The 27,127-nt window shown below is 37.4% G+C and overlaps 2 protein-coding genes across 4 annotated transcripts; one reads left to right on the forward strand and one right to left on the reverse strand.

Annotated features, from left to right (window-relative positions):
• Nucleotides 1–7,387: 7,387 nt before the first annotated feature.
• Nucleotides 7,388–14,117, reverse strand: KAN (Homeodomain-like superfamily protein). 3 transcript variants are annotated; one of them, XM_089609644.1, is made up of 6 exons: nt 12,411–14,117; nt 12,184–12,260; nt 11,367–11,412; nt 10,695–10,896; nt 8,391–8,463; nt 7,388–7,971 (listed from the first exon to the last, which is right to left on the reverse strand). In XM_089609644.1, the coding sequence occupies exons 1-6, from the start codon at nt 13,165–13,167 to the stop codon at nt 7,858–7,860; spliced, it is 1,269 nt and encodes a 422-aa protein (XP_089465770.1). In that variant the 5' UTR covers nt 13,168–14,117; the 3' UTR covers nt 7,388–7,857. The 3 variants fall into 3 exon arrangements, with proteins under 3 accessions (XP_089465770.1, XP_089465754.1, XP_089465762.1); XM_089609628.1 differs by having other exon boundaries at nt 10,695–10,905; XM_089609636.1 differs by having other exon boundaries at nt 8,391–8,460; nt 10,695–10,905; nt 12,411–14,116.
• An 8,407-nt stretch (nt 14,118–22,524) lies between these two features.
• Nucleotides 22,525–25,357, forward strand: LOC149406886 (uncharacterized). The gene is made up of 6 exons (XM_089617906.1): nt 22,525–23,070; nt 23,194–23,297; nt 23,627–23,680; nt 23,852–24,689; nt 24,741–25,035; nt 25,092–25,357. The coding sequence occupies exons 1-6, from the start codon at nt 22,525–22,527 to the stop codon at nt 25,355–25,357; spliced, it is 2,103 nt and encodes a 700-aa protein (XP_089474032.1).
• The last annotated feature ends 1,770 nt before the right edge of the window (nt 25,358–27,127 follow it).

Consider the following 27,127-nt stretch of genomic DNA (forward strand, 5'->3'; position numbering starts at 1 on the left):
AATTTCTGCAGAAAACCTCAATAATCATAAATAAAACCAAATATGTCTATAACATTAAAGCACAAAAAATAGCAAAACAACAAACTCCCACTAGAACTGAAAATCCTGAGCTGAAATAACACCCATATGAGCAGTGTGCTCGTGAAACACTTTGGGTGGTAGTCCCTTAGTAAGCGGATCCGCAATCATGGAGTTTGTTCCGATGTGCTCGATAGACAACTGTCTACTCTGAATTCTTTCTTTCACAACCAGAAACTTGATGTCGATGTGTTTCGACTTCGTGGAGCTCCTGTTGTTGTTGGAGTACAGTACAGCGGATTTGTTGTCACAATATAACTTGAGTGGTCTATCAACAGCATCTATTATGCGCAGCCCAGTGACAAAATTCCGCAACCATATCCCCTGATTGGACGCCTCATAACAAGCTACAAATTCTGCTGCCATGGTAGAAGATGCTATAAGAGACTGTTTAGCACTCTTCCAGGAGATAGCACCTCCAGCCAACAAATAAATATAGCCTGATGTAGATTTCATACTGTCTTGGCATCCAGCAAAATCAGAGTCAGTATACCCGATGATCTCGATCTGATCTGACCTCCGATATGTGAGCATGTAGTCTTTTGTTCTTTGTAAGTACCGCAGGACCCGTTTAGCTGCTTTCCAATGGTCCATCCCTGGGTTGCTTAAATATCTGCCTAACATCCCTGTAATGTACGCAATATCCGGACGCGTACAAACCTGATCATACATTAGACTTCCTACTGCCGAAGCGTAGGGAATCGTCTGCATTTCCTTTTCTTCAAAATCATTCTTAGGGCACTGATTGAGACTGAATTTGTCTCCCTTAGCCACAGGGGTATCACCTGGTTTACATTCCTGCATGCCATATCTTTTTAGAACCTTTTCGATATAGCTCTTTTGTGATAATCCAAGAATTCCCCGAGAGCGATCTCGAGATATCTGGATTCCTAATACAAAAGAGGCGTCACCAAGATCTTTCATCCCAAAATTCTTAGCTAGAAATCTCTTGGTTTCGTGCAATAAGCCTATATCGTTGCTGGCAAGCAAAATGTCATCAACATATAAAAACCAGAAAAATACACTTACTCCCACAGAACTTATGGTATATACATTCATCCACCAAATTCATTTCAAAACCGAACGAAATAATCACTTGATGAAATTTGAAATACCATTGTCGAGATGCTTGTTTGAGTCCATAGATGGATTTCTTAAGTTTGCAGACCAAATCATTTGCGTCTTTGGACACATAATTTTCTGGTTGCACCATATAGATCGTTTCCTCGATGTCACCATTGAGGAACGCAGTCTTCACATCCATCTGATGTAACTCAAGATCAAAATGCGCCACTAATGCCATTATAATTCTAAAAGAGTCTTTCGTGGAAACCGGAGAGAAAGTCTCTTTATAGTCGATGCCTTCTTTCTGTGTGAAACCTTTTGCAACAAGACGAGCTTTGTACCTTTCCACATCACCTTTCGAATCCCTTTTGGTCTTAAATATCCATTTGCAACCAATGGGTTTCGCACCTTCTGGTAATGGTACAAGGTCCCAAACGTCATTATCCTTCATAGATTTCATCTCTTCATTCATGGCATCGATCCACATTTGAGAATCAGAACTTTTCATGGCTTGAAGGAAGTTGATAGGATCATCTTCGTTCACTCCAATGTCATCCTCATGTTCTTGAAGAAATACAACATAATCATCTGGTATTGCACTTCTTCTTTCTCTGGTGGATCTTCTTAATGGCATATGTTCTTGAGGTGGTAGAGTTTGTTCTTCTGGAACAATTTGTTGCGCAAGGGGTTCCCTAATATTGTCTTGAATTGAGTCTTGAACAATGTCAGGAGTAAAGTCCTGATCATTGTCAATGTCACCTATGGGAATATTAACATATTCCTCTTCCAAGACAATTTTTCTTACCGTATCTCCCCTTGCAAACTCGACATCCTCAAAGAATTGAGCATTTCCTGTCTCGAAAATTGACCTAATTGTGGGATCATAAAACTTGTACCCCCGGGATCTCTCAGCGTATCCAACAAAATAGCAGCTCACAGTCTTTGAGTCCAGTTTCTTTTCATTAGGCTTATAAGGCCTTGCCTCAACTGGACATCCCCAAACGTGCATATGTTTTAGACTAGGCTTTTTGCCCGTCCAAAGTTCGTAAGGTGTTTTGCTCGCTGCCTTAGTTGGTACCCTGTTAAGGATATATGCTGCAGTCTTTAATGCTTCTCCCCAGAGCGATTCAGGTAAAGTAGAATGACAAATCATACTTCTTACCATGTCTTTAAGCGTTCTGTTTCGTCTTTCAGCAACACCGTTCATAGTGGGCGAACCCGGCATAGTGTACTGTGGGACGATACCGCATTCCTCTAGGAATTTAGCAAACGGTCCTGGACGTTGTTCACCTGAACCATCATATCTACCGTAGTACTCACCACCACGATCAGATCTGACGGTTTTAATTCTTTTACTGAGTTGATTTTCAACTTCAGCTTTGAACTTCTTGAACACGTCTAGTGACTGTGACTTTTCATGAATGAGATATATGTAGCGATATCTTGAAAAATCGTCTATGAACGTTATAAAATATTGCTGACCATTCCAAGCAGATGTTGGAAAAGGTCCACAAATGTCTGTATGAATAAGTTCTAAGACGTCCAAAGTCCTGTTGGCTTCAAATCTCCTTTTATTGGTTTGTTTTCCTTTTATGCAATTTACACAGATGTTGAAATCCGTGAAATCTAAGGGATCTAGAATTTCGCATGACACAAGTCTCTCTATTCTCCTTTGAGAGATGTGACCTAATCGTTTGTGCCATAACGCGCCCGAATTCTCGCTAGTTAATTTTCTCTTTACACCTCGAGTACTTAAATGCAAGGATTCATTAAATGAAACATTTATCTCAACGGAATATAGATTATCGTATCCTGATAAAGAACCGGAACCAACCATATTTGAACTGTGAAACAAACTAAATTTTCCATTCTCAAATGAACAAGAATAACCACATTTGTCCAAACAAGAAACAGAAATCAAGTTCCGTCTAAAAGACGGTACCACAAAAGTTTCATCAAGATCCAAATAAAATCCAGTCTTTAACAATAATCTAAATTTTCCAATTGCTTCAACTTCAACCTTCTTGCCATCGCCCACATAGATGTATCTTTCAGCATCATTTGGCTTTCGGCAATGGAGGCAACCCTGCATAGACACACTGATGTGAGTGGTTGCACCAGAATCCATCCACCAGGTGTCCTTAGGTACCGAAGCTAAATTAACCTCAGAACAAACCAAATTAAGAAGCATACCTTTCTTAGCACGCCAAGCGTGATAATTAGCACAATGCTTCTTTACATGCCCTTCAGCTCGACAGAAGAAGCAACCGGTCTCCTCAGGGTTATCTGGTTGCTTTTGATGTTTCTTCTGAGGTGCTGTATTCGCAGCTTCCTTATCCTTCTTTCTTTTCTTTCCCTTGTCCCCGCTCTTAGAGGTTGAGGCTAGGTGAGCACTTTCTGTCTTATCTTGCTGCAACCTTTCCTCTTCCTGAACACAATATGAGATGAGCTCATTAAGAGACCAAGTCTCTTTCTGACAATTGTAGCTCACCTTAAACTGGCTAAATTGTGTTGGAAGAGATATCAGAACTAGATGCACTAGCAAGTCCTCAGAGAGTTCAAGCTTAAGTGCTTTCAGCTTTGAAGCAAGATGAGACATCTCTAGTATGTACTCCCTGATATTGCATTGAAATCAGACTTGTCAAGAGCGTACCAATTTCAGACTTTTCGTTCTTGACAAACCTTTTCTCAATATCAGCAAGGAACGCCATAGCGGTTTTGATACTATCGGACATTGTGCCCCTGAATGCTTCTGGAATGGCCTTCTTCATAATCATCATGCACATGCGATTCGATCTCTCCCACTTTTCCATCTCCCTCTTGTCATCAGAGGTACTCTGGTCCGTAAGTGCCGGAGGAGCTTCAGTTCGTATCGCCAGGTCAAGATCCATGACCCCGAGAACAATCAGCAAGTTCTCCTTCCATGACTTGAAGTTAGAGCCATTCAGCAAAGGAATTGAATTGATGTTGGCAGAAATATTTCCAGGAGTCGTAACTGATACAAAGAACAATAAACAAATAAACAAACAAGCTCTGATAAAACCTAATCCGAAACTCAAAAAATTCAAATTCAAATATGGTAAAACCCATCTCAAGATACCGTGCACTCCATCAATATTATGTCTTTGGACAAGAATAATGACTTGTAAGTGATATCTTGGTGCACTAATCAAATACTGATAATAATGAACATATCAAATAATAAATCTTCCTTTGGGCCGATCTACTATTCACATGTAAAACCAAAGAATCATCACGTATTTATTAGCGCAAACATACATGCAATCAAGTTAAACATTTACCTTCCTTTGGGCCGATAAATATTCACAATAATTACAAGTACAAAACCTTTTATATTTTAAAATAAATAAATTTCCACAAGAGAGGCCACTTTGGTGACATGTTGCTTCAATTAACTTATTTTAAAATATATATACTAAATAATACCAATATTTGAAATTCATTTTTTTTTATGTGGGTTAAACCCACAACTTAAATAATCAAAGGCCCATTAGGCATTAAAAAAAAAAATTAGGGTAAGCAAGCAGCTACACTTTTGAACGTACGGCCGTCTCGGACTGATGAATCCATAATACGATAATGAATATATACATGCGATTGAAATTGATGATATACCCAAAACTGATAAACATGAATCTGATTAATATATGTATATTCAATAGAAACTGATATCAAACCTTACGAATAAGACAAAAAAAAATAATAGCTTGATGAAACCATAATCGCATGACCAAACAAAAGAAAATTCAATACAGTCTCTAATGAATAAACATAATACTTTATGCACGATTTTCTAGAGAAGACACAAGCGCACAAAACTTCATAATAAGAAGATATACACAAACCTTATTGATCAAAAAAGCAAATCCGAAGACAAGCAACCCTTTTTTTTTTTTCGAGAATCATAACAAACCGAAAAGAAAAAAAAAATATGTATCCCAAACATACCAAACGCAGGTTACTGGACATAATAAAAGCAAAAATTCTCAAAAATTCAAACATGATTGGCTCTGATACCAATTGTTAGATCCGAATATCACGGGTGAAAACCATCACCTAATTCCACGACCGAATCATGTTGAATAATTAAGAAAGCATAAAACAATAGCGGAAGCGTACCTGATGAATCCATGACGGTTGGTCTTCCAGATCAACACGTATTTCTCTGAGAGTCCCTTCAGTTCTCTCTGGCTCACTCTGACGACGGGATATCAGGAATGACAAGAATGTTACGTGTGACCTGGGGACCAGCCGTATTTATAGAGAAACCCTAGGTTACCCTAGTGGGCTTCCTATTTCAACCCATCACTGAAATAGAAGCCCATAATGAGTCTACACATTAAAGGCCCACAACCTGTTAGATACATTAAAGCCCAATAACCGTACACCAAATTAGATCACTTTTAACGGGCCATCTTTATTGACAGTTTACAACACATACTTATTTAACATATAAGCCCAACGTTGGATTAAAGATCCAACATATTGGATCAAAGATCCAACATCTGAATCTTAGGTTCCATCCCTTCCATTTGAGTCACCTTTATAGCTTTTACGTGATATTTACTATACCACGCTAAATAAACCCAACCTCTATTACTCAGAAATAAGTTAAATCAAACAAGAACAAGGTTAAGCGCTCTCAAATAAGTGACGAATAAGTTATAGTAAACAAGACTAAGGTTAAGCGCTCTCAAATAAGTGACGAATAAGTTATAGTAAACAAGACTAAGGTTAAGCGCTCTCAAATAAGTGATCGCACCCACAGTAACAGAAAAAAGTTTGCGTTCAACGCTGTCTCAAAAACACAAAATATGTCAAAATGCTCTTAAGGGTAAAATATCTTTTTGAAAGGAGCCAAACTTTAGATAAAATGCCTTGCTAGGGTTTCGGAAAAGATCACAACAAATTTATTAGAAGAAGTTAAAATCGAAAGTAAATCTCTTTAAAATAGAATGCGCAAAATACTCAACGAATCAAATTTGACGTGATCTCCCAAACAAGCTAACATGTTTTTTCAAAGACGTTAAGAACATGATGCAAGACATTTTGGAACAATTTTTTTAAACTATAAGCTTAGTCAATCTACATAACAACATGAACAATACAAATTATCGATAACTAATCAAGAACCTTTATAGCTGAATCTAGTATACCTCACAATGTTGAACATCACTGAAGTCAATTTTAGTTCTTAGTTATATTACATCTATTGATCATATTGTATGGGTGTTTTTGACTTGGTCGTTAAAAACTTGTCTTGTTGAACTACATAGTACTTACATCTTCAGACTTGATGGTGTGATTGGATTAGAGTTTTAACCATATATGAAATTTAGAGTTTCTTCATGTGGAGTAAAAATCTAACTTACACATAGCTCTGTCCAACAGATTATATGTGATAGAGTCATCTTATTCATGATTAGATTCATGAATATATCCTTTTCAGATGACTTCGCGAGAGTTAAGATAGATACTTATACGAGGTTGTGAGGGATAAAGCAATAATTTTAAATCACTTAGCTCAGTTGTCAGTCATCAATATAAGATTGAATTAACAGTAATTATGCTAACATGTATTGCGTATTTGTATTTTGGGAAAACTGTAATATGAATCAAGAGTTCAATTTTAATTCTCAAGCAGTCATTCAAAATTCATAAGTTATGGGATGATTCACACTAATTGGCCAATGAACTCCAAGAGAATTTATTATATTTTGCATTCATAGATTTGGTCTACGTGTCATCTTCGATTAAATAAAAATATATAATAAATTATTTGAACATTGATAAATAATCTTTTTAGTTATTATATTGTTTTATAAAATACTCGTTGATAATCCGTATCGAGAATAACTATTAAATATTCTTTGGCATACCCGTCATTAACCGTTATCTCTCCAAATCAGAGTAGTGGCTGTATCAATATTTAATTTTTGGTCTCAGGTGTCTTTTCCAATTAATATTTTGACCGTTATAAAAAGGGACTTATTGCCAAAAGAAATGTACAGTTAGAGGACTAAATTATTGACCGAAATTCTTGCCTGGTGACCAAAGTGAACTCACATGTATAATATTTAGGGTTTCTGCTGCTAATTTGCCAATTTATATACACCCCCAGCCAGTAAATGTCGTTATTTATAAAAAGTACTTAACTGCTCAGCAGAAAATTGGCCACGAAACCAAATCATTGTTGAACACTTGCTCTTACAACACACATATATAGACAAATAAAGATATTGCAATTCCTCATGCATATACATTTCGTGTAGAAAGTCCAGGAAATATATGCATATTCCTCGACACTACAATCGAGAAGAAAACCTTCGATTCTGATTAATATATCTCTCTACATCTTGTGATTTGTTTCCATGTCTCAGATCACCGCACAATCATCTATAGAAAACTAAGTTTAACTCAAATTAGCTCAAAACAAACACCAAAATTATATCGATATAATTATTTGCACTCCCTTAAATATGGCTCTCTTATATTTATATATAGCTAGGCTCACTCACCAACACCCAACCCTACTTTCTATGATTTCCCATCAACGATTCGGAGATTTCCCGAATTTGTCAACCTTCCGAGTAGTAGTAAAGGCAGTACTCAAGAATGTGACATATGTTGAAATAGGGAAGGAAAATAATACACCAATATTAAAAAAAAAAAAAAAAATAGAAGAATCAGAGGTCATGTTGCTTTGCCTTGCCATCCCGGTCTTCCTAGTGTGAACTCCAAGCTTGGATTTTTGCCTTCAAAATTGCCATCTCTTATATAGCTCTTTAGTCGAGCTGAATCACGATCCTGGATATAATCATGTCATATAAGTTGCTATAATGTTTATGTGCGCAACAAAACTATATATCCATGTAATCTTTTTGACAATGGCAACTAAGATTTTGACAATTAATCATAAAATATTATTCTGCTGTTCCTAAAAAGATGTGAGAGACTTTTTTTCCCTTTCTTAGTTCCATCTACTTATTCTTGTGCCAAGCATTATAATCTATCACATGCCAAACATTTTCAACGTTTGCACGGATAACATATGTAGTTGCGTTAATAGAGAGTCCAAATAAGAACTACTCAAATGCTTTGGCAACTTAAAACTAATATTGAGAGCATTCAGGGAAACAATAATGCATTATGGAATCCAGATATATATATATATATATATATATATACATGTATATATATATATATATGTATATATATTTACATACCTGAATGTGCTGTGAAGATGGTAATGGAAGCCCATCGATGTCACTAGAAGTCTGCGGCCAGACATCTACACTGCTGAATATATAGTTATAGAAAATGAATCCGAAAATTAGAGTCTAAAGGAAAATTTCCAACGCTAGTTACATGCACTCGTGATTTTTTTCTCTTTTTATTTGTCAAAGTTAAAGAAATTACTAAATTTATGCTACTAACAAATTTTATGTAGTCCAAAGATCAAACCAATAAATCCAAGGGAATAGGTTATTGGTATATAAACATTGTGTGTGTGTGTGTGTGTGTGTGTGTGTGTGGAAGACATCGAATTATACAAATCACCTTCTGATTTATTTAAATAGGACATTTCTAAGAATGTTTTTGGATGTGAAAAATCTACTACTGAACTCAGCTTGATGTTCAATATTTAATACAGCACAAAGAAATTCACGTAAGTACAAAAGATAGTATGTAGTTTGACTTCGATGATGGCTTGAAAGGAAACGTAGTAATATTCAGAAAATAATTATGATAGTTTAAACGAAGAGAAACCAAATAATGTGGGTTATATATGAACGTAATTTTAGCTTTACTGACTATTCAAAGACAGTATCATAACTATGTAAGAATCGGTTTTGTTCTAGTTCCACTATACCGTATTTGTATGGATGCCTCTTTTCTTTTTTATCGTTATTTATTTTGTATTATGTAAGTGACTCATGAGAATGTTGTAATTTTGCATGAATGGGTCGTAATTATAGCTCCCAATAATGCATATGATGCCAGATATAATACAGTAAGGACAGGCATCACCATATATAGTTACAAAGATAACCAAATCCTAATCCAGCACTAAAAACAAAATACATTTATTATAAAGTGATTGTACAATCAGAATGCTGTGACAAATTATCACTGCTTCTGTATGAAATTTTTAGGTTTTTTTTTAAAAAAAACATTTATAAATAGCTCAAGTCAACAACCTATGCTGTACATCATTCACACAATAAAACCCGGGGCTGCTTATCATTCTATATTGTTTAATAGAGACCACACCAAACCATTTTAAGACTACTGACTAAATGTCTGAAAAACAATCGGAAATATATCATTAAACATAGCAATAGTGGCTATCCTATTTCTTAACATAACTTTACGTGTCGGATTTATTCACAAGCTAGAATAGTGTCACTGTTTTTTTTTTTAACGCTCTTTTTTAGGGCAAGTGGTTAGTAATTCCAATATAATATGGTATTTCTTAGGAAAAAAGTTCACGAACTATTAGTAATTAATTACTAGAAAACTGACAACCATACTTATTTACATCTATTATGTCACTAATCGTATAGTCAGTAATACTAATAGCCATAATATATTAAAGTTGGAAGCTAGCTGTAATACCTAGAGCAGGTTTTTTTTTCATCAGTCTCACTCCACTTAAACTTTACTTGTTAGAGTGTAAATGTTATCTTAATGAAAAGATACCAATTAGCCGTGTGAAAAGAAGAAAGAGTTCAGACAAACCGAATGACATATTTGGTACAAAATAGACTAATTTATGTGTAGTAAGTAGAGGAACTTTTGAAAGAGAGGTCAGCGCACTTAAATCAAGGAAGGAAGAGACCTTTTTGGACATATATGCAACAAATCAATCTCCGGGTGAATAGAATATTAGAAACCGAGTTTTGACACGTGAGCTTAATTAAATATACACTAATTGGCTCCTATAGATCTACATCTAAAGCAACAAAATAGCTAGAGACTGTTTTTTGTTTTTTATTTTTATTTTTTATTTTTAAAGGAAGCAAGTAGTAACTGGTTGCTTTTCTCACATCCTAATAAGAAGCTTTGGATGTATGTTTGTCACTTTTTTAATATAAAAAAAATCCCATCAAAGCTTACATATCTTGCATCTCAAACAAGCACAAAAGAAAGGTTTATTCATAAAAATATAATGGAAAAGAGAAAGAGAGAATTAAATCTTAGAGAACAAAAGAATAAGAAAAGTAAGATTATGAAATCAAACAAACATAGGGATATAATATATATAAAGCAAAAGCTGCAGCTGGGAGAATTCCTTTAAATTATTCTTGTAATGAAAAAAAATATAACATTGATGTAAAATCTAACCTAATTATAATAAAAGCCAAGTATAACAATAAAATAGAGGAACCATGCATAAAAGCAAAAGTCACGAGACTGCATTTATAATATGTATGTGTTTATGTGTATTGATTCTAAATGTTGAGAGAAAATTCAAAGAAATGAGAGAGAGAGAGAGAGAGAGAGAGAGAGAGAGAGAGAAGCCGTACCTTGAAGAGTTACTCCAGAGACTGGTCGTACTGGATCTGTAGTCCATATTACTGTTATGATGATCAGGTTGAATATTGAGATGAGATTGATCGGACGGTCCCGATGATCTTAAAGGGTCAGAGTAATGAGGACGTAGAGTTGTTGTAGCATCAGAACCGTTCATTCCCATTTGGATCGACATTTCATCGTCTCCCGATCCATCTGATTGCCCTTAAAAAAAAGAAGAAAAAAATGAGTACAACTATTGCGGTCAAACTTTACTAATAATTCGCAAATATATTTGACCCAGCAGTGATAAATAATATATATATATATATATATATACATATATTATATTATATAGATATGCCTGAATGAAAGTGCTGGTTGATGCACGTGGATGTAATTTATAAAAAGAAAGAACAAATGCATTATAAGTGTGTGTTTGTGTCTGGATTCTATTATGCCAAATATATTCATAAAACCAAGTCAAATATTTTTAGTATCAATATTTAATCAGATTATCACATATATGCGTGAATTGAAGTATTTGTTAAAATAATAATGCAATGATAATACAACTGAGGGAGGTACTGAATTCAAAATAAATAATATAAAATAAATAAAAAGAAAAGGGTAAATAAGGCTGCTAAAAAAGAAAAAGTGAATAATCAATCAAGGCCGCGAATTACCTGAAGAAGCTGCTGGCTTGTCAGTCGTCTTAACAGTTCTATACATCTGCAAAAGTCGTCACATAACCATTGACTAATTAATTAACCATTCCATTTAGCATATCCAACAATAATACAAACACAATCTTCAAATACATTTATTCATTTTGGACTCATCAATTTTGGTACTGTTTACGACTACCACATCGCTCCAAATCTAGATTTTAATTTATAGGAATATAATAATACAACACTCGTTTCAGTCATATACATTACATATATACACACCCAATAATTATTTTATTGGTATTTGTGATCTCTCTTTCTCTCCGTTGTGACATGGTCATTAATCACGAGGTCGATATGCTGGTGTGGTAACACAGTACTATTGGAGAGCTTCATTGTATTATTGTGGAATGATTACTAGTTGTGTCCTTTTTAAAAATGATATCATCTGCTAAACATACATACATACCTATATCATACATATATTAATATACATTTATACATTTTTTTCATTGCTTCTCTGTGAAAGCAGAAGCGGTCTGTCTGGTTCTGGTCCCAGTGGAGTTATACAGCTGCAGAGAGACTCGTATTCATATATATCGCTCGATATATACGATCTTTAAATTCACTCATATTCATTCATTCATTCACTGCTCTCTCTCTCTCTCTCTCTCTCTCTCTCTCTCTCTCTCTCTATATATAAATATATATTGGCAATTGTGCCCAGTGTGTGTGTGATAGTCCAACATCGACCCACACATTAAGAGGGAAAAGATAATCAAGAAAGAGAGAACCAGCTAAAAACATCTTTTTTAATATTTTGCATATTTACCTGTAAATGGCTTTTGACATGAGCTAGAGTTAGATCCTTCACATCCATGAGCTCGAGCACCGACTTCGGAGTAGCTCCTACACATTTCACAAATCATGTAAAAACAATATATCATCATCATATCCTATCACATACACATCGACAACAGAAATAGATTGAAATTAATAAACAATTTAAAATTAGAGATGTTAAATTAATAATAATCAATCAATCAATTAATTAATTACTCTCGTGGCCTCCGAGAAGCTCGACGGCGTGGACGAAGCGAGCGTGGAGAGTGCTGGTCCACCGCATCCTCGGCGCTCTCATGCTCCGCTTCGCCGGAAGCTTCTGGAGAAACCTCGCTCTCATGTTCTGGTGGTTCTGATGATGATGGTGATGAGAGCCGTGGTCAAAGGGTTGACCTTGTCCACCGACAAACTGGTGGTGATACTGCCCGAGCCTCGCCGCCAGGCCGTTGGCCATCGCCGGATCCAGAGCTCCGGCGAAGTAAGGAGGTATTCCCGGCGAGGGTAATTGTTGCAAATTGCTAGGGACTTGTTGGTAATTATAACACATGCTCTTCTGGTCAGCCAAGCCCTTGGTGTTGTGATGATCCGTGGAGAGGAAGGGAAATGGACGGCTGTGATGATGATATACCGGGACGCCTTTGATCGGACGGAACGAGTGATCGGCGGTTCGGGTGTTTAGGGTTCTGAGGAAGTGGTGAGGGTTTTGTTGGAGGATTATGCCTCCATTGTTGTTGTTGTTGTTTCCGTTGAAGCTGTTTATCGTCCCCAAGGATAGCTCGGTGGTCGCGCTCATCTTCGGGGAAAAGTCGCCGCGGAGATCGAGCCTCGAAGCTTCTACGGAGGAAGCGAGAGAGGAAGAGGAAGATGAAGAGGAACAAGAAGTGGTGTTTGGTAATAAGCTTATGTGTAGAGAGAGATCAGGAAGTTGGGTTTTTGAAGTTGAAGGCTCTATGAAAATCCCCTCCAAGGGCATCTTTTTTTTTTTTTTTTTTTTCTCTTCCTCTTTCTCTTCTCTTCTCACTTGGGTTGTAATTATTAATTAAGAATAAATTGAAAAAAAAAAAAGAAAAAGAATGGGAAGAGAGATGATAAAAGAAAAAAAAAATAAAGAAGAGTGTGTTGGTGTGTCTTTTTTTTGCAATCTTTTTTGGTTTCTTGTGTAAGATAGGGCTTTTGTGGATATTGGTATGGAAAGTTGTGTATCATATAGAGAGCTACATGTGGGAGTTGTGAAGCATAAGCTTTTTTTGGGTTTTTGGTGGAAGAAGAAGTGAGGGCAAAGAAAACGAAAGAGAGTTTGAGAGTTGCTAAAAGCTAATAACCAAAAAGTAGTACTACTCTCTAATGGCTATATCTCACTAAATTATATTATATATATACATATATTTATCTTCTGAAACAAACAGACAAACCCACGAGAGAGAGAGAAATAAAGAATGGAGGTGAAATGGACAAACAGTTGATAATGGGGACAGGGATTGGGATGTTGGTTTCTTGTAATTGAGCAGTTTGGAGAAGAAGAAGAAGATGAAGAAAAAAAAAGTCAGAGCTAAGAAAAGAAAAATAAAAGCGTGGATACAAAAGAGAATGAAGAACTAAGAGAAGAAGAAAGAAGAGGGATTTGCGTATTTTGTTCCTCTTCGAGAGTATGTCTCGGAAAACGACATTAGATGGAGAAGATGAACAAGAGGTCACTCATCACTTAAGGTCTTATCTTTTTTTTATTATTATTATTTAGAAGTTGGGTGATGATATATTAAGTCAAAACTCAAAACCCACAAAACCAAATAATAAAAAAGAAAAAAAATTAATAATAATAATACGAAAAGAAAAAGGAGAGACTTTGGATTTTGCTCTACCCCGGAGACGACGGGACAAAAAAAAAAGTTAGAGCGAGAAAGACAGAGTCATGTGTGATTCCTTTTCCCCCACTCTCTTCGCTATCACTTTCTCTCTCTCTCTAAACCCAAAAAGTAATCAATTTTCAATAGGGCTTTCAATTCCATATATGCTTATTTTGTTGGCAGAGCGGTAGTGTCTACGTATTCCATGGTACTTACAAAAAAATTCCTTTTTTTCTTTCTTTCTCTTTTTTCCTCTTTTCAAATTCTCGCGAGATTTTGAATAATTTAACATTTCCTCGATGGGGTTCATAGATATTAGATAGTAGACCCATTGACCCCCCCTAAAAACAATTAATAAAAAAAAAAAAAATTAAACCCACAATAAAGGGTTTTTTGTTTGCTTCCATATGTACACATCGTAAACCCTAATTCTGCCGATATCATTATATAATTATTAGGTTCTAATTCTCTTCCTTACACCCTCCAAAATATTCCCTTCTAATCTTTAACAACCTTGTCTGGTATCATGGGTTTTATTATGTCCTCCTCCACATGACCGTCCAAACTCCAAGCTCTCACACTTAATTGCTTGGTTTTCAAAACCCTAGGCTCAATCAATGATGTTACCATTATATATTATTTTAATGTCGTTATTATTTGATGTAGCGATTGAATAGTATCAATGTTATTGGAAACTTAATTACCAGCCATTCTTTTATTGTTTATGTACGCTTTCACCGAGATAACATAGTAGCTAGCTCTAGGAGAGAGAGACGAACAAAGAAGTGTACAAAACAATACTCTATTTAGTACTACGATCGATATATACCATTTTTTTTCTTATGGGTTTTTTATGTGATTCATTAAATGTTGAATTGGGTAAACAGTAAATGCTGTTTGGTTTCACTACGTAGGAACACGTTTCTCTAATCTATGTCCGTCAACAAGAGAGAGAAAGAGTAATTAAAAGATATAAGAAAAAAAAAGGTTTGAAGATGGTTTAGTTGGGGTATTGTTTTTGGTGCATTCCTTTTCCAACATGTACAGAAGAGAAAAGTATTCTTCAACTAAATGTTGTTTGGATATATGTGGGAAATATTGATGAGTATTTTTCATTTCCACTCTATACACTGCTCTTGGGGTTTGTACCGGTGACAATAACAACTCGGAAACGCCAACAAATGCCATGACCAACATTAACTTCCCTCCTTTAATTTAGCTATATAGTTAATTAACTAGGTATAGCCAGTTTAGACTAATGAACTATATATTATCGCCACGCTCATAATTTATCAGTGTCAGATCTAGAGATTGAGTTTAGAGTGGTATATGACGTTTGCATTTTGAATATCGGATTTAGGACTTTTTAAAATTACTAAATTTTTTTTTCTTCATATTTTCAACAAAAATTACACATATAATATGTGTTAATGTATATTTTACAATACCAATAATATTATCAGTCAATATTTCTTAAAATAAAATCAAGTAAAAGTATGTGTTGAAGTTGGATTTCGTCTTTTATTAATATTTTAATTATTGTGCCCAAATAGCTAATTTCGTTAAGGCGCATAGAGAAATCTCAATGCCCGGATAGAAGCCAACGAAAGGTTATCGGGCTTAAGCTCCATTCAAGCCTCAACTCAATGCTACGAATCACTACCTGAACGAGCTCTCCTCAGGTCAGCTCATATCAACAATCCTCGAACTCGTTCCACACTAGTTCGGCCCTACTCGACGATGCACTCCTTCAATAGTTACCTGACGCCCCAGACGTTGTAGACTGTTCAACGCACGATCTTCTCAACCGCCCCTTCATTATCAGGTCAAAAGTGATACGCATGGCCAGTGTTTAGACGCCAAAGACCGCTTCTAACGTGCAACGGGGTCCTGATGAACTGGAGCTCGTCAGTTATCCTCAAAGGCTATAAATAGAAGATCTAGGAGCACTTTTTCGATACTTTTCGCTTATCATTATTACTATGCTTGTACTACGATCCGAGTTCTCCTGTTCTTGTGATTTATATCCCGATTCTTGCTATTTTATTCGAAAATTACTTATATCGCTTTCAATAAAAGGCCCATAACCATATTTCATTTTATTCATCTATAATAATTATATATTTTGATTCAGTTTCTCTTCGGAATTAGATTTGATCTCGTTACGAAATTATGAGCCTCATTAACAAATTAAAATTGAACGTTCTCCGTGAATTACTGAGACTATTTTGAGGTGAATTATCACGTCACAATATATTTGCAATCTTTTTTATTTTTATTGTAATGGCTAGTGATATTGCTGAAAAACAAGCATTAGAAATTAACATACAAGATTTAAGTAAAATATCATAAAATCCGACTCAGAGTGCAATCATGTGGCAAAACTTAGCTATGCTATGAAATTTTAAGACATATATATAGTTCAATTCATAACTTACAACTATCTGATAAATAAAATTTGGAATTAGTCGAACTAAACCACTTGAAAACTTGGTATTGCAATCTAACGTTTCACCTAAGTTTCAGATCTAGCCACGAATGATGACGTGATTTTATTATTCATTTAGCAAATTAGTAGATCATCTTCTATTAAAATTGGCTAACATCAACATGTAACCAATGTTCTGATCGGCAAAATAATGCAATTAATACGCGTCAATTTTTTTATTTTAAAAAAAAATACGCGTCAACTTTTAATAGTCCATAATATTTTATTTCTTTTTTTATATTTTAATTATTTTATTTGAAAAGGGCATTCAAATCTGCGTAATTCATAATGTAAGGCAAGTTTTCTTGGGTTAATTTCCGCTTATTTTACACGCGATAAGTTTTGGCTGGCTAAAAGTTGGAGGTTAATTTCTGTTTATTTTACAATCAATAAATTTTGGCTGGCTGAAACATTGGGTAGTAGGTGGTTTCTATTGTTTATGTTACATAAAGATATTTTCGATATTTTCTAATTACAAAATTTATCAAACGTTGGCTACATCTTTAAAACCATTTTTGAAATTGGCTATGTTGCTAGATTACACATTAACAAAATTTCTAATAAACATGAATATCTATTTGTATCTCCAAATCTCTCTCTAGAATAAAATAAAATGAAATAAAAAATGAAATTCTGATTAGACGCACAGACAAGATGTCGCACACAATATGTTGACAATGTGTCCGACAACTTGCTTGAGCACAGATTATGGATAAACAACAAAACAGTACAGTAAACAAAGTACACACGATATGGTTACCCAGTTCGGTGAAACACACCTACATCTGGGGGCACGCTGCCAGTGGAAAGGTTTTTCACTATCTTGTAGTCAATAGTACACACAAAGTTTATATCTGATTACAATCAACAAATCAATAAAACCTAGAGACTATTACAACCAGTGATCACCTAGTCAGAGACTCCCCCTGAATTTGAGCTCCGTCTCAATTCCACCCTTCTAGCAACCTCTTGGCTCGGATGACCTTTAGTCTTCAGCTGTACGTGAACCTTCAATCACGAGAACACAAAACCGAACTCTCACAGACACTCAATCTTTGTGGAATAGTGTTTGAGAGAAAACACCGTTTATCACCAAAACACACAGCCTCCCAGTCCGCCGGTCTTGCACATCTAAGAGCTCTGAGTGTTTGATCAAAAGCATCGAAGCTGCTAAGGGGGAGCGAATGGCTTTTATAGCAGCTGTATAATCCTGGAAGGTATCTCGGGTTTCCTTATCCGGCCTCAAGTGAATATCACAAAGTAAAGACTCCAGCGAGGCGAATATTGTGCAGTGAAGACAGCAGCAGCGAGATATCTTGTAATGAAGGGAGAAGCGAGAAGATATCTCGAAGCAATGACAGCAGCAAGGCAATATTTCTCAATCAATTCACCAACGAGGCAATCTGTCTAAACCGGAAACTTGCCTGAAAAAGAGTCTGCACACAGGAGGAAAGATGTCATATCAAAAGAGGAAACATAACGACCGACATATTTCCACACATCTTGCACTAAAAAATAAAGCCAATAAATAACGAATCAACAAAAAAACCCTTGTTTTCTTGCCACTCCCCGGACACCGGCGTTGGTCAGCTCCAGCCTGGGGGGGGGGGGGGGATCTCTCATGTTATCCAGTGAAGCCCTCATTACCCATCCTTGCCTCAATGGGTCTCCATCACTGGTTTTGGACCTTGCCAGTTCGCCACGACCTTGCTGGATGTGTTGCATCGGAGGCACTTGAGCTCTTTCATTGTTGGTGGTGTAGGAGTCTCGATGAAGTTGGAGCTTGCGGGGCTGATCATTTGAAGACCATATACATGTTGCTTCAAACCTAGTTTTTGCTTCAGTATGTTCTTTGACAGATTCGAGTCACAAAGACAAAGCTATTGTCGTCCAATCTGCCACTCCCGCGATCCACGTGGTCTAGTTTTAGTGTGCCAATGAGGTCACCGGTGTAGGTCTTGTTGAGTGGGTTTGGAATTGGGTGTTTCTAGCTATAGTTTTTTTAATTTTCTAATTTGGTTGTTTGATATAGTATTTTGCTTTCGTGTTTCTCCTTTTTTGGTATTAGATTGGAGATGGATTAGCCATTTTTCACCATCCCAATTTGGGTTTTCGATTATATTTTTATCTATACAGGCTTAAGAATCATCTTTTTCATGATTATCGGACCGCGGTTGATTAGATATCTCCATCAACCATTATGGGTTTATCGAAAATCCAAATGAGTAGTCAAAATTCAATACGCTATGTATTTTTCCTTTAAATGATGTATGCACAAGATGAGCGAACACATGTACTTAGTATTAAATTCCTTCCGACCTATAATCATGTTGTGTCTAAGATGTTATTCACTTGTATCAATTGGCGTTTTATCTGTATTCGCTAATGAAAACACCTCAAGCTATAAAAAAAATATCCTCTAAGGCTTCAAGGGGTTGTTTAATGTCGATTGATATGGCTAATTACGGTAAAAATGTTGGAATAAAGTGAGAATTTTGATAATATAGAGTATTATTATCATGTGAACTGGTGATTTTAGATAAAGTTTTGAGTGTGGTCCACTAAACCAAATTAGTTAATTTTCAGCGTATTATTATTCCTTGCGAGAATGGGTGTAATATCGATTATAGGTTTGCGAAAATCGGAGCTGTAATAAATGAGAAATTGATGCTTAAAATATGCTTAAAGAAACACATAATTAAATATGTAATCACATTAGTTGTGTGTAAGAAGTGAAATACAAGAGTCCCACATGGAATGATAATAAACAAATGTATGATATTATATAGATAATTTGGTCAAAAGGGTTTGGTTTCTCAAAGGTGACACAATTTTTTAGAGAATGGCTTAGAGAAGTCCAAGTCCACCACGCGTGCCGCCGCCGCCGTCCGGTTGATCGTGTCGGCATGGGCCTAGGTTTGGGCTTTTTTGTGGTAATCCTTAACTTTTTGTTGCAAAATTAACTTCTTAATATTTTAATTCCGCAAATAACTCTTTAGTTATTTGGGAATTAATCTGGATTTTTGTTGTGTGCATTATAATTCAGCGATTTATGCAGAAGAATAAATACGTATTTGAACGTTTAGGAGCATTAAGGTTGAACATTTTTGCATGATTTTATCAGCATGTTAATGGTATGAAGGAGCATTAAGGCTGAACGGCTTTTGGTTTAAACTTTGTAACCAAGGTGGATTTGGCCTAAAAAAGAAGACTCCTTCACTCATTCAAAACACATCTGAAATCGCTTTCCTTTCTCAACTTCTCTCTTCGAAATTGTCATGTGTTTTTTCCTTTTGTAGTCGATGGTAGGTTCTGTTGCAGTCTTGGTCGTCGGAGAAGTTTTATTGGCGCAAAGCTCTTCTCTTTTTGCCGTTGTATCTTGAGAGGTAAATTGCTCGTCATTTTCAGCACCCGCGAGAGAGCAAAATTACTTTAAGAAAACCGTCGAACCGTCATCGGCATTCTTTTTCCTTTCATTCTGTTTTGTACTTGTTGTTATTTATACTTTCTGTCATAGTTTTATTTTATTTATTTTGTTTCCACCAAGCGTGTCTATTTTTATTCCCGCGAGATAACACAAAGAAATCCATTAGCCTCCTCATACTCTTTCTGTCTCATTGGGACTAGATGCGGATATAGTCTATATAAATACATGAACTTCTTCTCTTGGAGTTTGTTACGGGATAATTTGGTCAAGCACCGGGTATAGTAGTCGGAATCCCGAGCAGTAGATAAAATCCAGCACCGAGCTCAGGTAAAATAGACCCAAAAGCTAACCATTGAAAATGAACGATCTATTTATAAGATAAGAACGAAACCTACCGATCAGAACTTCGGAGAGAAGAGAAGACCGTAGGTGAAAGACTAGTCAAACCAAAAGAAAAGATGTTTCAACTTCTCAGAACGCGCACGTCAGCATAGTAACCGCCCACCTTTGTAAAAGGAAGATGACGGTTACCAAAAAACTACCGAAAACGTGGGACTGATCACCCCATGTTCACAAGAATAACCGTCTAAACCCACGACCACATGGTGAAGAGAGTGACCCCAGACGGATATAAATATGAGATTCGAAGACAAAGAGAGACACGAAAATTTTACGCCTTTTTGCTTTCTTCTACTTAGAACCTCTTGTAAACATTGCTCTCTTGTAATAGATTCGTCAATATAAAGAAAAAGTCTTGCCTAAATCATATCAGTACTCGGAGTCCTCGTACTCGGAGCCTGTGTGTTTTTGTAAGATATTGTTGTACTAATTTTACAGGTCAACATTTGGCGCTAGAAGGAGTGGGATAGAAGCTGAAGAATATGGCTAGTTCATCCACACCCATGAACGCTGTCTACAACCAGGAAACGGAGATAGAGCACCACAATCGCACATTGCCTCTCACCTTGGAAGAAATAGTTGAACTTCTCTCGGGACCTAGCCTCGAAGAACAATTCAGGCAGATGCAAGAGCGTCTTTCAGTCTTAGAGGCAAGTAACAAAGAGCTGAAGAGAAGGTTGCAGGCGAGGAAAGTCACACTGCGAAGTGCAGTGGTGATCCCAGATGAGGAACCATCACACCGATCAGGGAAAGAACCCGTTGGGCAGGATCCGCAGGTTAAGAAACCCCGGAAACATGCTAAGGATCGGTATGAGAGGATGGAAGATGAATCTGATTCCGAGAAGGAGCAGTCCAGCCAGGAAAAGATTCTTGATCGGTACCAGCCCTCGATGGATAAAAGTCATCCAACACTATTAGAAATAACATAGGAGGCTCGGAAACTGAAGACAGTGCGAGCACCAACGAAACGAATTTCAAAATGTTGGAGCGTCGAATTGAAGAAGTGGCTCTTGGCCAGAATGAGTCTATCCCAAAGGTCGGAGATGTTATCTCCCCATTCACAGCACGGGTGTTAGAACACCCGTTACCTGATCGCTTCAAGATGCCAAGCATTCCTGTTTACGATGGGAAGACCGACCCAGGAGATCATCTAGACACTTTCTCTTCTTGGATGTTGTTGCAAGGAGCAGGACCAGAGGTTATGTTGAGGGCATTCTCTATCACCTTAACAGGCTCAGCCAAAAGGTGGTACAGAAAGCTTAAGCCAAACTCTATAGGATCTTGGAAGCAATTATCCAGAAAGTTCATGGAACAGTTTGTCGGCTCCAGCTCGGGAAAAACTCCCAAAGAAAGGCTGTTAGCGGTAAGACAGGCCCATGATGAGTCATTAAAGGATTTTATTAATCGCTAATCGTAGCAAGCTCTGCAGGTCGATGATCTGAATGAAGACTTTAAGCTCTTTGGGATTTCCTCCGGCGTCCGAATTGAATCAGAGTTCTGGTGGTCACTCAGAAAACTAGTCCAAAAGACTACAACGATTTCCTTAAGAGAGCTCAGAAATATATCAACGCGGATGAGGCAAGATTGGCAGCAAGAAAAGTGAAGCCGCCAAAAAGTTACCGAGATGAGCACAGAGAACGGCAGTCTGAGGATAACCGCCCACCCAAGAAAAGCCGGTCTGGAGCAGGACCCATGAAACCCTTTTCCAGTAAGTTCGACAAATATCATAAACTCAATGCCCCAATAGAGGAGATATTTAGTCTTACTCAGGATAAAGAAGATTTTCCTAAGCCGAGGCCGATCAAGAAAGATATCTCAAAGAGAGATAAAACAAAGTATTGTGCCTTCCATGCGGATATTGGCCACCGCACCGCTGACTGTTTCAACCTCAAAGAAGCTATAGAAGCTTTGATCCGAAGGGGGGCGCTGAAGAAATTCAAGGCCGAGCAAGGAGATCAAGAGGATCAAAAAGGTGAGGCATATGCAGAAATCACACTTATAGTCGAAGGGCCTCATGTGGGAGGAAATTCAAGAAGTGCTAAAAAAAGCTATGTAAGAGAGGCCTACGCGGGACCCCGACAAATGTTGTTTACAGCCGAACAAAGGTCAAACAAGACAGCCAAACCTAACACAGAGCCAATCACCTTCACGGCAGAAGATGCTCGGTGAGTAATGTTTCCTCACAACGATCCGCTAGTCATATCAGCTCTTATTGGAAACAGGAATGTACACCGAATACTGGTGGATACCGGGAGTGCTGTTGATGTGCTTTACGAAGACATATTCAATAAAATGGGTCTTAAGCAAGACTCATTAGCTCCTTCTCCTGAAAATTTCTATGGTTTCACAGGGGACTCAATCCAGCCCAAGGGGATAATCTCAATCCCGATAACTGTGGGAGAAAACCCGAGAAGTAAAACCACAAACACCCCACGGGTAGTGGTTCCAGGAAAATCCTCTTTCAATGCGATCATTGGCCGGCCGACTTTGCAGTCCCTCGGAGCCATCACTTCAGTAGAATATTTGAAGATGAAGTTCCCTACCGAGCACGGAGTGGGCGAAGCAGTGGGAACTCAGGCTCTCGCAAGAAGCTGTTATGCAAATTATCTCAAAGAAAGTCAGGACAAAGATGTTCACAAAGTCATGGTGATCGACTCAGACTTCGACCCATGCCTTCCGAGCCGAGAAGAAATTGGCCCAGGAGATGAAGTTGAGGAGGTCACCCCGGATCCGAAGCAACCTGAGAAGAAGCTCAAGATTGGAAAATATCTTGAATCAGGTACCAAAAACAGCTTAATTTCTCTTTTGTCTAAAAGCTTAGACATATTTGCCTGGTCACAGTCCGACATGACAGGGATAGATCCTCAAGTAGCATGTCATAGGTTGAATATAGACCCTAAGGAAAAACCTATTAGGCAAAAGAGAAGAGCTTTAAACTCCGAAAGGTATATAGCCTTAAAAGAAGAAGTAGACAAACTAATCTCTAACAGGTCAATAAAAGAAACCAAATATCCGAAATGGGTAGCAAATCCCGTCCTGGTCAAGAAATCTAACGGAAAGTGGAGAACTTGCGTAGATTTTACTAATCTGAACAAGGCTTGCCCAAAGGATAGTTTCCCAATGCTAAGAATAGATCAATTAGTAGACGCTACGGCAGGTCATGAGATTTTAAGTTTCATGGATGCCTACTCTAAATATAATCAAATCCCCATGTACGGTCCCGACCAGGACCACACAGTCTTTATAACCGACCGAGGGCTATACTGCTACACAGTGATGCCATTCGGATTAAAAAATGCGGGGACAACATACCAGAGATTAGTGAATCGTATGTTTGCTAAGCTCCTCGGAGTCACAATGGAAGCATACATTGATGACTTACTAGTTAAAAGCCGAAGAATAAATGAACATACGGATATTCTTAGAAGAGCATTCGAAATTTTGAGACAATATCGCATGAAGCTTAATCCACTTAAATGTACTTTTGGTGTTTCTGCAGGAAAGTTTTTAGGTTTCACCACTTTATTGAACATGACGCCACCACGAAACATAAAAGAAGTGCAGAAGCTGACAGGGGGTGTATAGCCGCACTCAGTCGTTTTATTTCAAGATCTACTGATCGGAGCATTCATTTCTTTGATGCCCTCAGAGGCTCTAAGGAATTTGAGAGGACCGAACAATGTAACAAGAGTTTCGAGTCCCTGAAAGAACACTTGGCATGGCCTCCGACTTTAAGAAAAGTTCAAGAAGGAGAGCCTTTGGAAATTTACTTAGCGGTATCGGAGCACGCAGTCAGCTCAGCATTAATAAAAAATGAAGGAAAAAACCAAGTCCCGATTTATTATACTTCGCGACGTCTCAACGAGGCGGAAGGAAGATACCCGGAGCTGGAGAAATTAGCCTTCGCCCTCATCACCGCCTCTCGGAAGCTGAAGCACTACTTCCTCGCACATCTGATCACAGTCCTAACCAATTTTCCGCTCCGCCAAGTGCTGCAGAAACCTGATGTGTCCGGAAGATTAATGAAATGGTCGATCGAGCTAACACAATACGACATACACTTCAGCCCCCGAACAGCAATTAAAGGACAAGCAGTAGCTGACTTCATTGCAGAATTCACATACAGACCGGTAGATTTCTCAATTTGGGAAATGTATGTAGATGGAGCAGCAAACGAAAAGGGATCCGGAGTCGGGATTGCGCTGTCCAGTCCAGAAGGAGATAAGGTAAAATTTGCTTTGAAATTTGTTTTTGATGCTTCAAATAATGAGGCCGAGTACGAAGCCGTGATACATGGACTTCAGATAGCAAAAGATTTAGAAATCAGAAAACTAAAAGTATACTCGGATTCTCAGTTAATTGTTAATCAAATGAAAAATGAATTTCAGGCAAGAGGCGAAAAGATGTCACTGTATGGCGAGAAGGCCAGAAGCCTAGCAGATAAGTTCGAACTCTGTGAAATCACTCAAATCCCCAGGACTATGAACGAAGAAGCCGATGCTCTAGCAAAACTGGCCACCCAAGGATCCGACTCAAAGTCAATCCCAGTGATCAAAGTGGAGCAGCCGAGCATCGAACATGCCTCGCTTGTGCTTCAGATCAACCAACGAGAGTCATGGCAAACTCTGATTAAGGAATACTTGAAACACGGAGCTTTGCCCAAAGATAAAAATGAGGCCAGAAGTTTGAAGTTTAGAGCTGCCCGTTATTTTTTAGATGATCAAAATCTCTATAAAAAGGGTTTTCTCAGACCCTTCTCAAATGTCTGGACGAAGATGAAGCTGAGTACGCTCTCAAAGAACTCCACGAGGGAATATGCGGAAGCCACATCGGATGCGAAGCACTTGCGCAAAAGATCATCCGGCAAAGGCTCTACTGGCCCACGCTGAAGGTTGATGCTCGGCGCATGACACAAAGATGCGTCAAATGCCAGAAATTCTCTAACATCCCAAGGCTCCCTCCTAAACCCCTCATCACCCTCTCATGCCTAATTCCATTCGCATAATGGGGAATAGATCTAATCGGAGCATTGCCAACAGGCCGGGGGGATGCAGGTATGCAATAGTAGCTATCGATTATTTTTCAAAATGGGTTGAAGCTGAACCCTTGAACAAAATAACTGCTCATGCCATTGAAAGATTTGTATGGAAAAACATCATTACTCGATTTGGAATTCCAGTCAAAATTGTATCCGACCACGAAACTCAGTTTGACTGTGACTCTTTCAAAAAAATTTGTGAAAATATGGCATTAGCAAAGTTTTTTCTACTCCAGTCCGACCTCAATCCAATGGATTGGTGGAAGCCGTCAACAAGACCATAAAACATGGTCTGAAGACAAAGTTGGACGAGCAGAAATCAGAATGGGTAGATATGCTCCAAGAGGTTCTCTGGTCATATAGAACCACCGAGCACACCGCAACTGACGAAACGCCTTTCTCTCTCGCATACGGTTCCGACGCGGTTATTCCGACCGATATTATGATACCAACAGTGAGAAGAGAAAACTACTCCACAGAGGTAAATAATGAAATCTTGAAAATTAACCTAGACTTACTTGAAGAAAAAAGAGAAAAAGCTAGATTAAGAAATCTTGCTAACCAACATAAAGTTATATTGTCAATGGTGCCCACAAGAAGAGTTGTAATCTTTATATTGTACATTTGAAGTAATAAAGTCTCATGAAGACTCTTGCTTGTAATTGCTTATTCATTAATAAAAAGTTGAAACATTCATTCATTCTTCCTTGTCTGTTTGAAGCTTTATGATAAAACATTAGTCTTTAGTCCATAAACAAACTTAACAACTTACGAAGAGACAAATGTAGATTTGCATGAACAAACTCTTCGTAGTTTGCTTAAAACGATATATTCGCAATCTAAGGGTCAAAGGACTATTGACCTCAGTATGATTGTTAGGAGAATCTATGATGTCTGGTTATGGGGCATTGAGAGTTGGAGACTCTATAGTTCTTCTAGGTATCTTCCGAAGGTACTGAATTGACCAGTGCACTTCTAGAGACAAAATAAGAACAAACCATTTAACCTCTTATGTCTCGAAGTCACTACGTATGAATTGCATCGTACTTACCTTAATCCTGAAATGAGAGATACCATTTCACACCTTACGTATTCTCATTTGAGAAAGTCAGAGTTCGGACTCACTATGTGATTCCGAACAAGGCCTATTGGTGAAGTACTAAGTTGTGAGAATGTCATGAGTAACTTTGTGAAGTTCTCATAGATACGGAATTCATGTACAAGATTGCTGAAATGCAATGTATATCAGTTCATGCTTTGTTCATTGGAGTGTGAATAAATGAACTGGCCAGTGTCCAAATTGAGTCCTGACTCTTTTAGATGAAACAATGTGACTTGTTAGCTCCTCGTCAATACATTGTTTCTAACTTATTCACAAGCGACAAAGGAGTTGAGGAAATAACAGCGAGAAGGGTAAAATGGTAATTTTGTAAATTCCGACTAGCTGATGATATTCATGAAGGGTAAACACTGATAATATTTTGTGGATCCACTCATTACAATTAAGTTGAATTCTTGAGTAGAAAATAAATTCATTTGAACCGAGAGATTTTCAGTGTCAACTTTTTAGTGGAGTCAGTTGACATTAAGCTAAACTTGGAAAAGGTTTTGTGAACTTTTGAGTCCAAGTGTTTAGCTCAAGCTTTGTTCATTTGTATCCATGAGGTCACTTTCACGAATCACATCGAGTAGGAATAGTTAAACTGGAAGCTAAGTCAAAACAAGAACGAAAATTGT

This window comes from Urtica dioica, chromosome 1, assembly GCF_054948205.1.
Source record: "Urtica dioica subsp. dioica isolate 48M chromosome 1, U.dioica_male_clone48M_v1_H2, whole genome shotgun sequence".
NCBI lineage: Eukaryota > Viridiplantae > Streptophyta > Magnoliopsida > Rosales > Urticaceae > Urtica > Urtica dioica.

Excerpts from the sequence above, each read along its gene's own strand:
- KAN (XM_089609628.1), bottom strand. The coding sequence starts at position 13,167 with ATGCCCTTGGAGGGGATTTTCATAGAGCCTTCAACTTCAAAAACCCAA. Across the intron at positions 11,413-12,183 it reads ATGTCAAAAGCCATTTACAG|ATGTATAGAACTGTTAAGAC; the intron begins GTAAATATGCAA and ends CGACTTTTGCAG. Across the intron at positions 10,906-11,366 it reads CAAGCCAGCAGCTTCTTCAG|GGCAATCAGATGGATCGGGA; the intron begins GTAATTCGCGGC and ends CTTTTTTTTAAG.
- LOC149406886 (XM_089617906.1), top strand. The coding sequence starts at position 22,525 with ATGTTTCCTCACAACGATCCGCTAGTCATATCAGCTCTTATTGGAAAC. Across the intron at positions 23,681-23,851 it reads ATACCAGAGATTAGTGAATC|GAAAGTTTTTAGGTTTCACC; the intron begins GTATGTTTGCTA and ends GTGTTTCTGCAG. Across the intron at positions 25,036-25,091 it reads AGATAAAAATGAGGCCAGAA|GGTTTTCTCAGACCCTTCTC; the intron begins GTTTGAAGTTTA and ends CTCTATAAAAAG.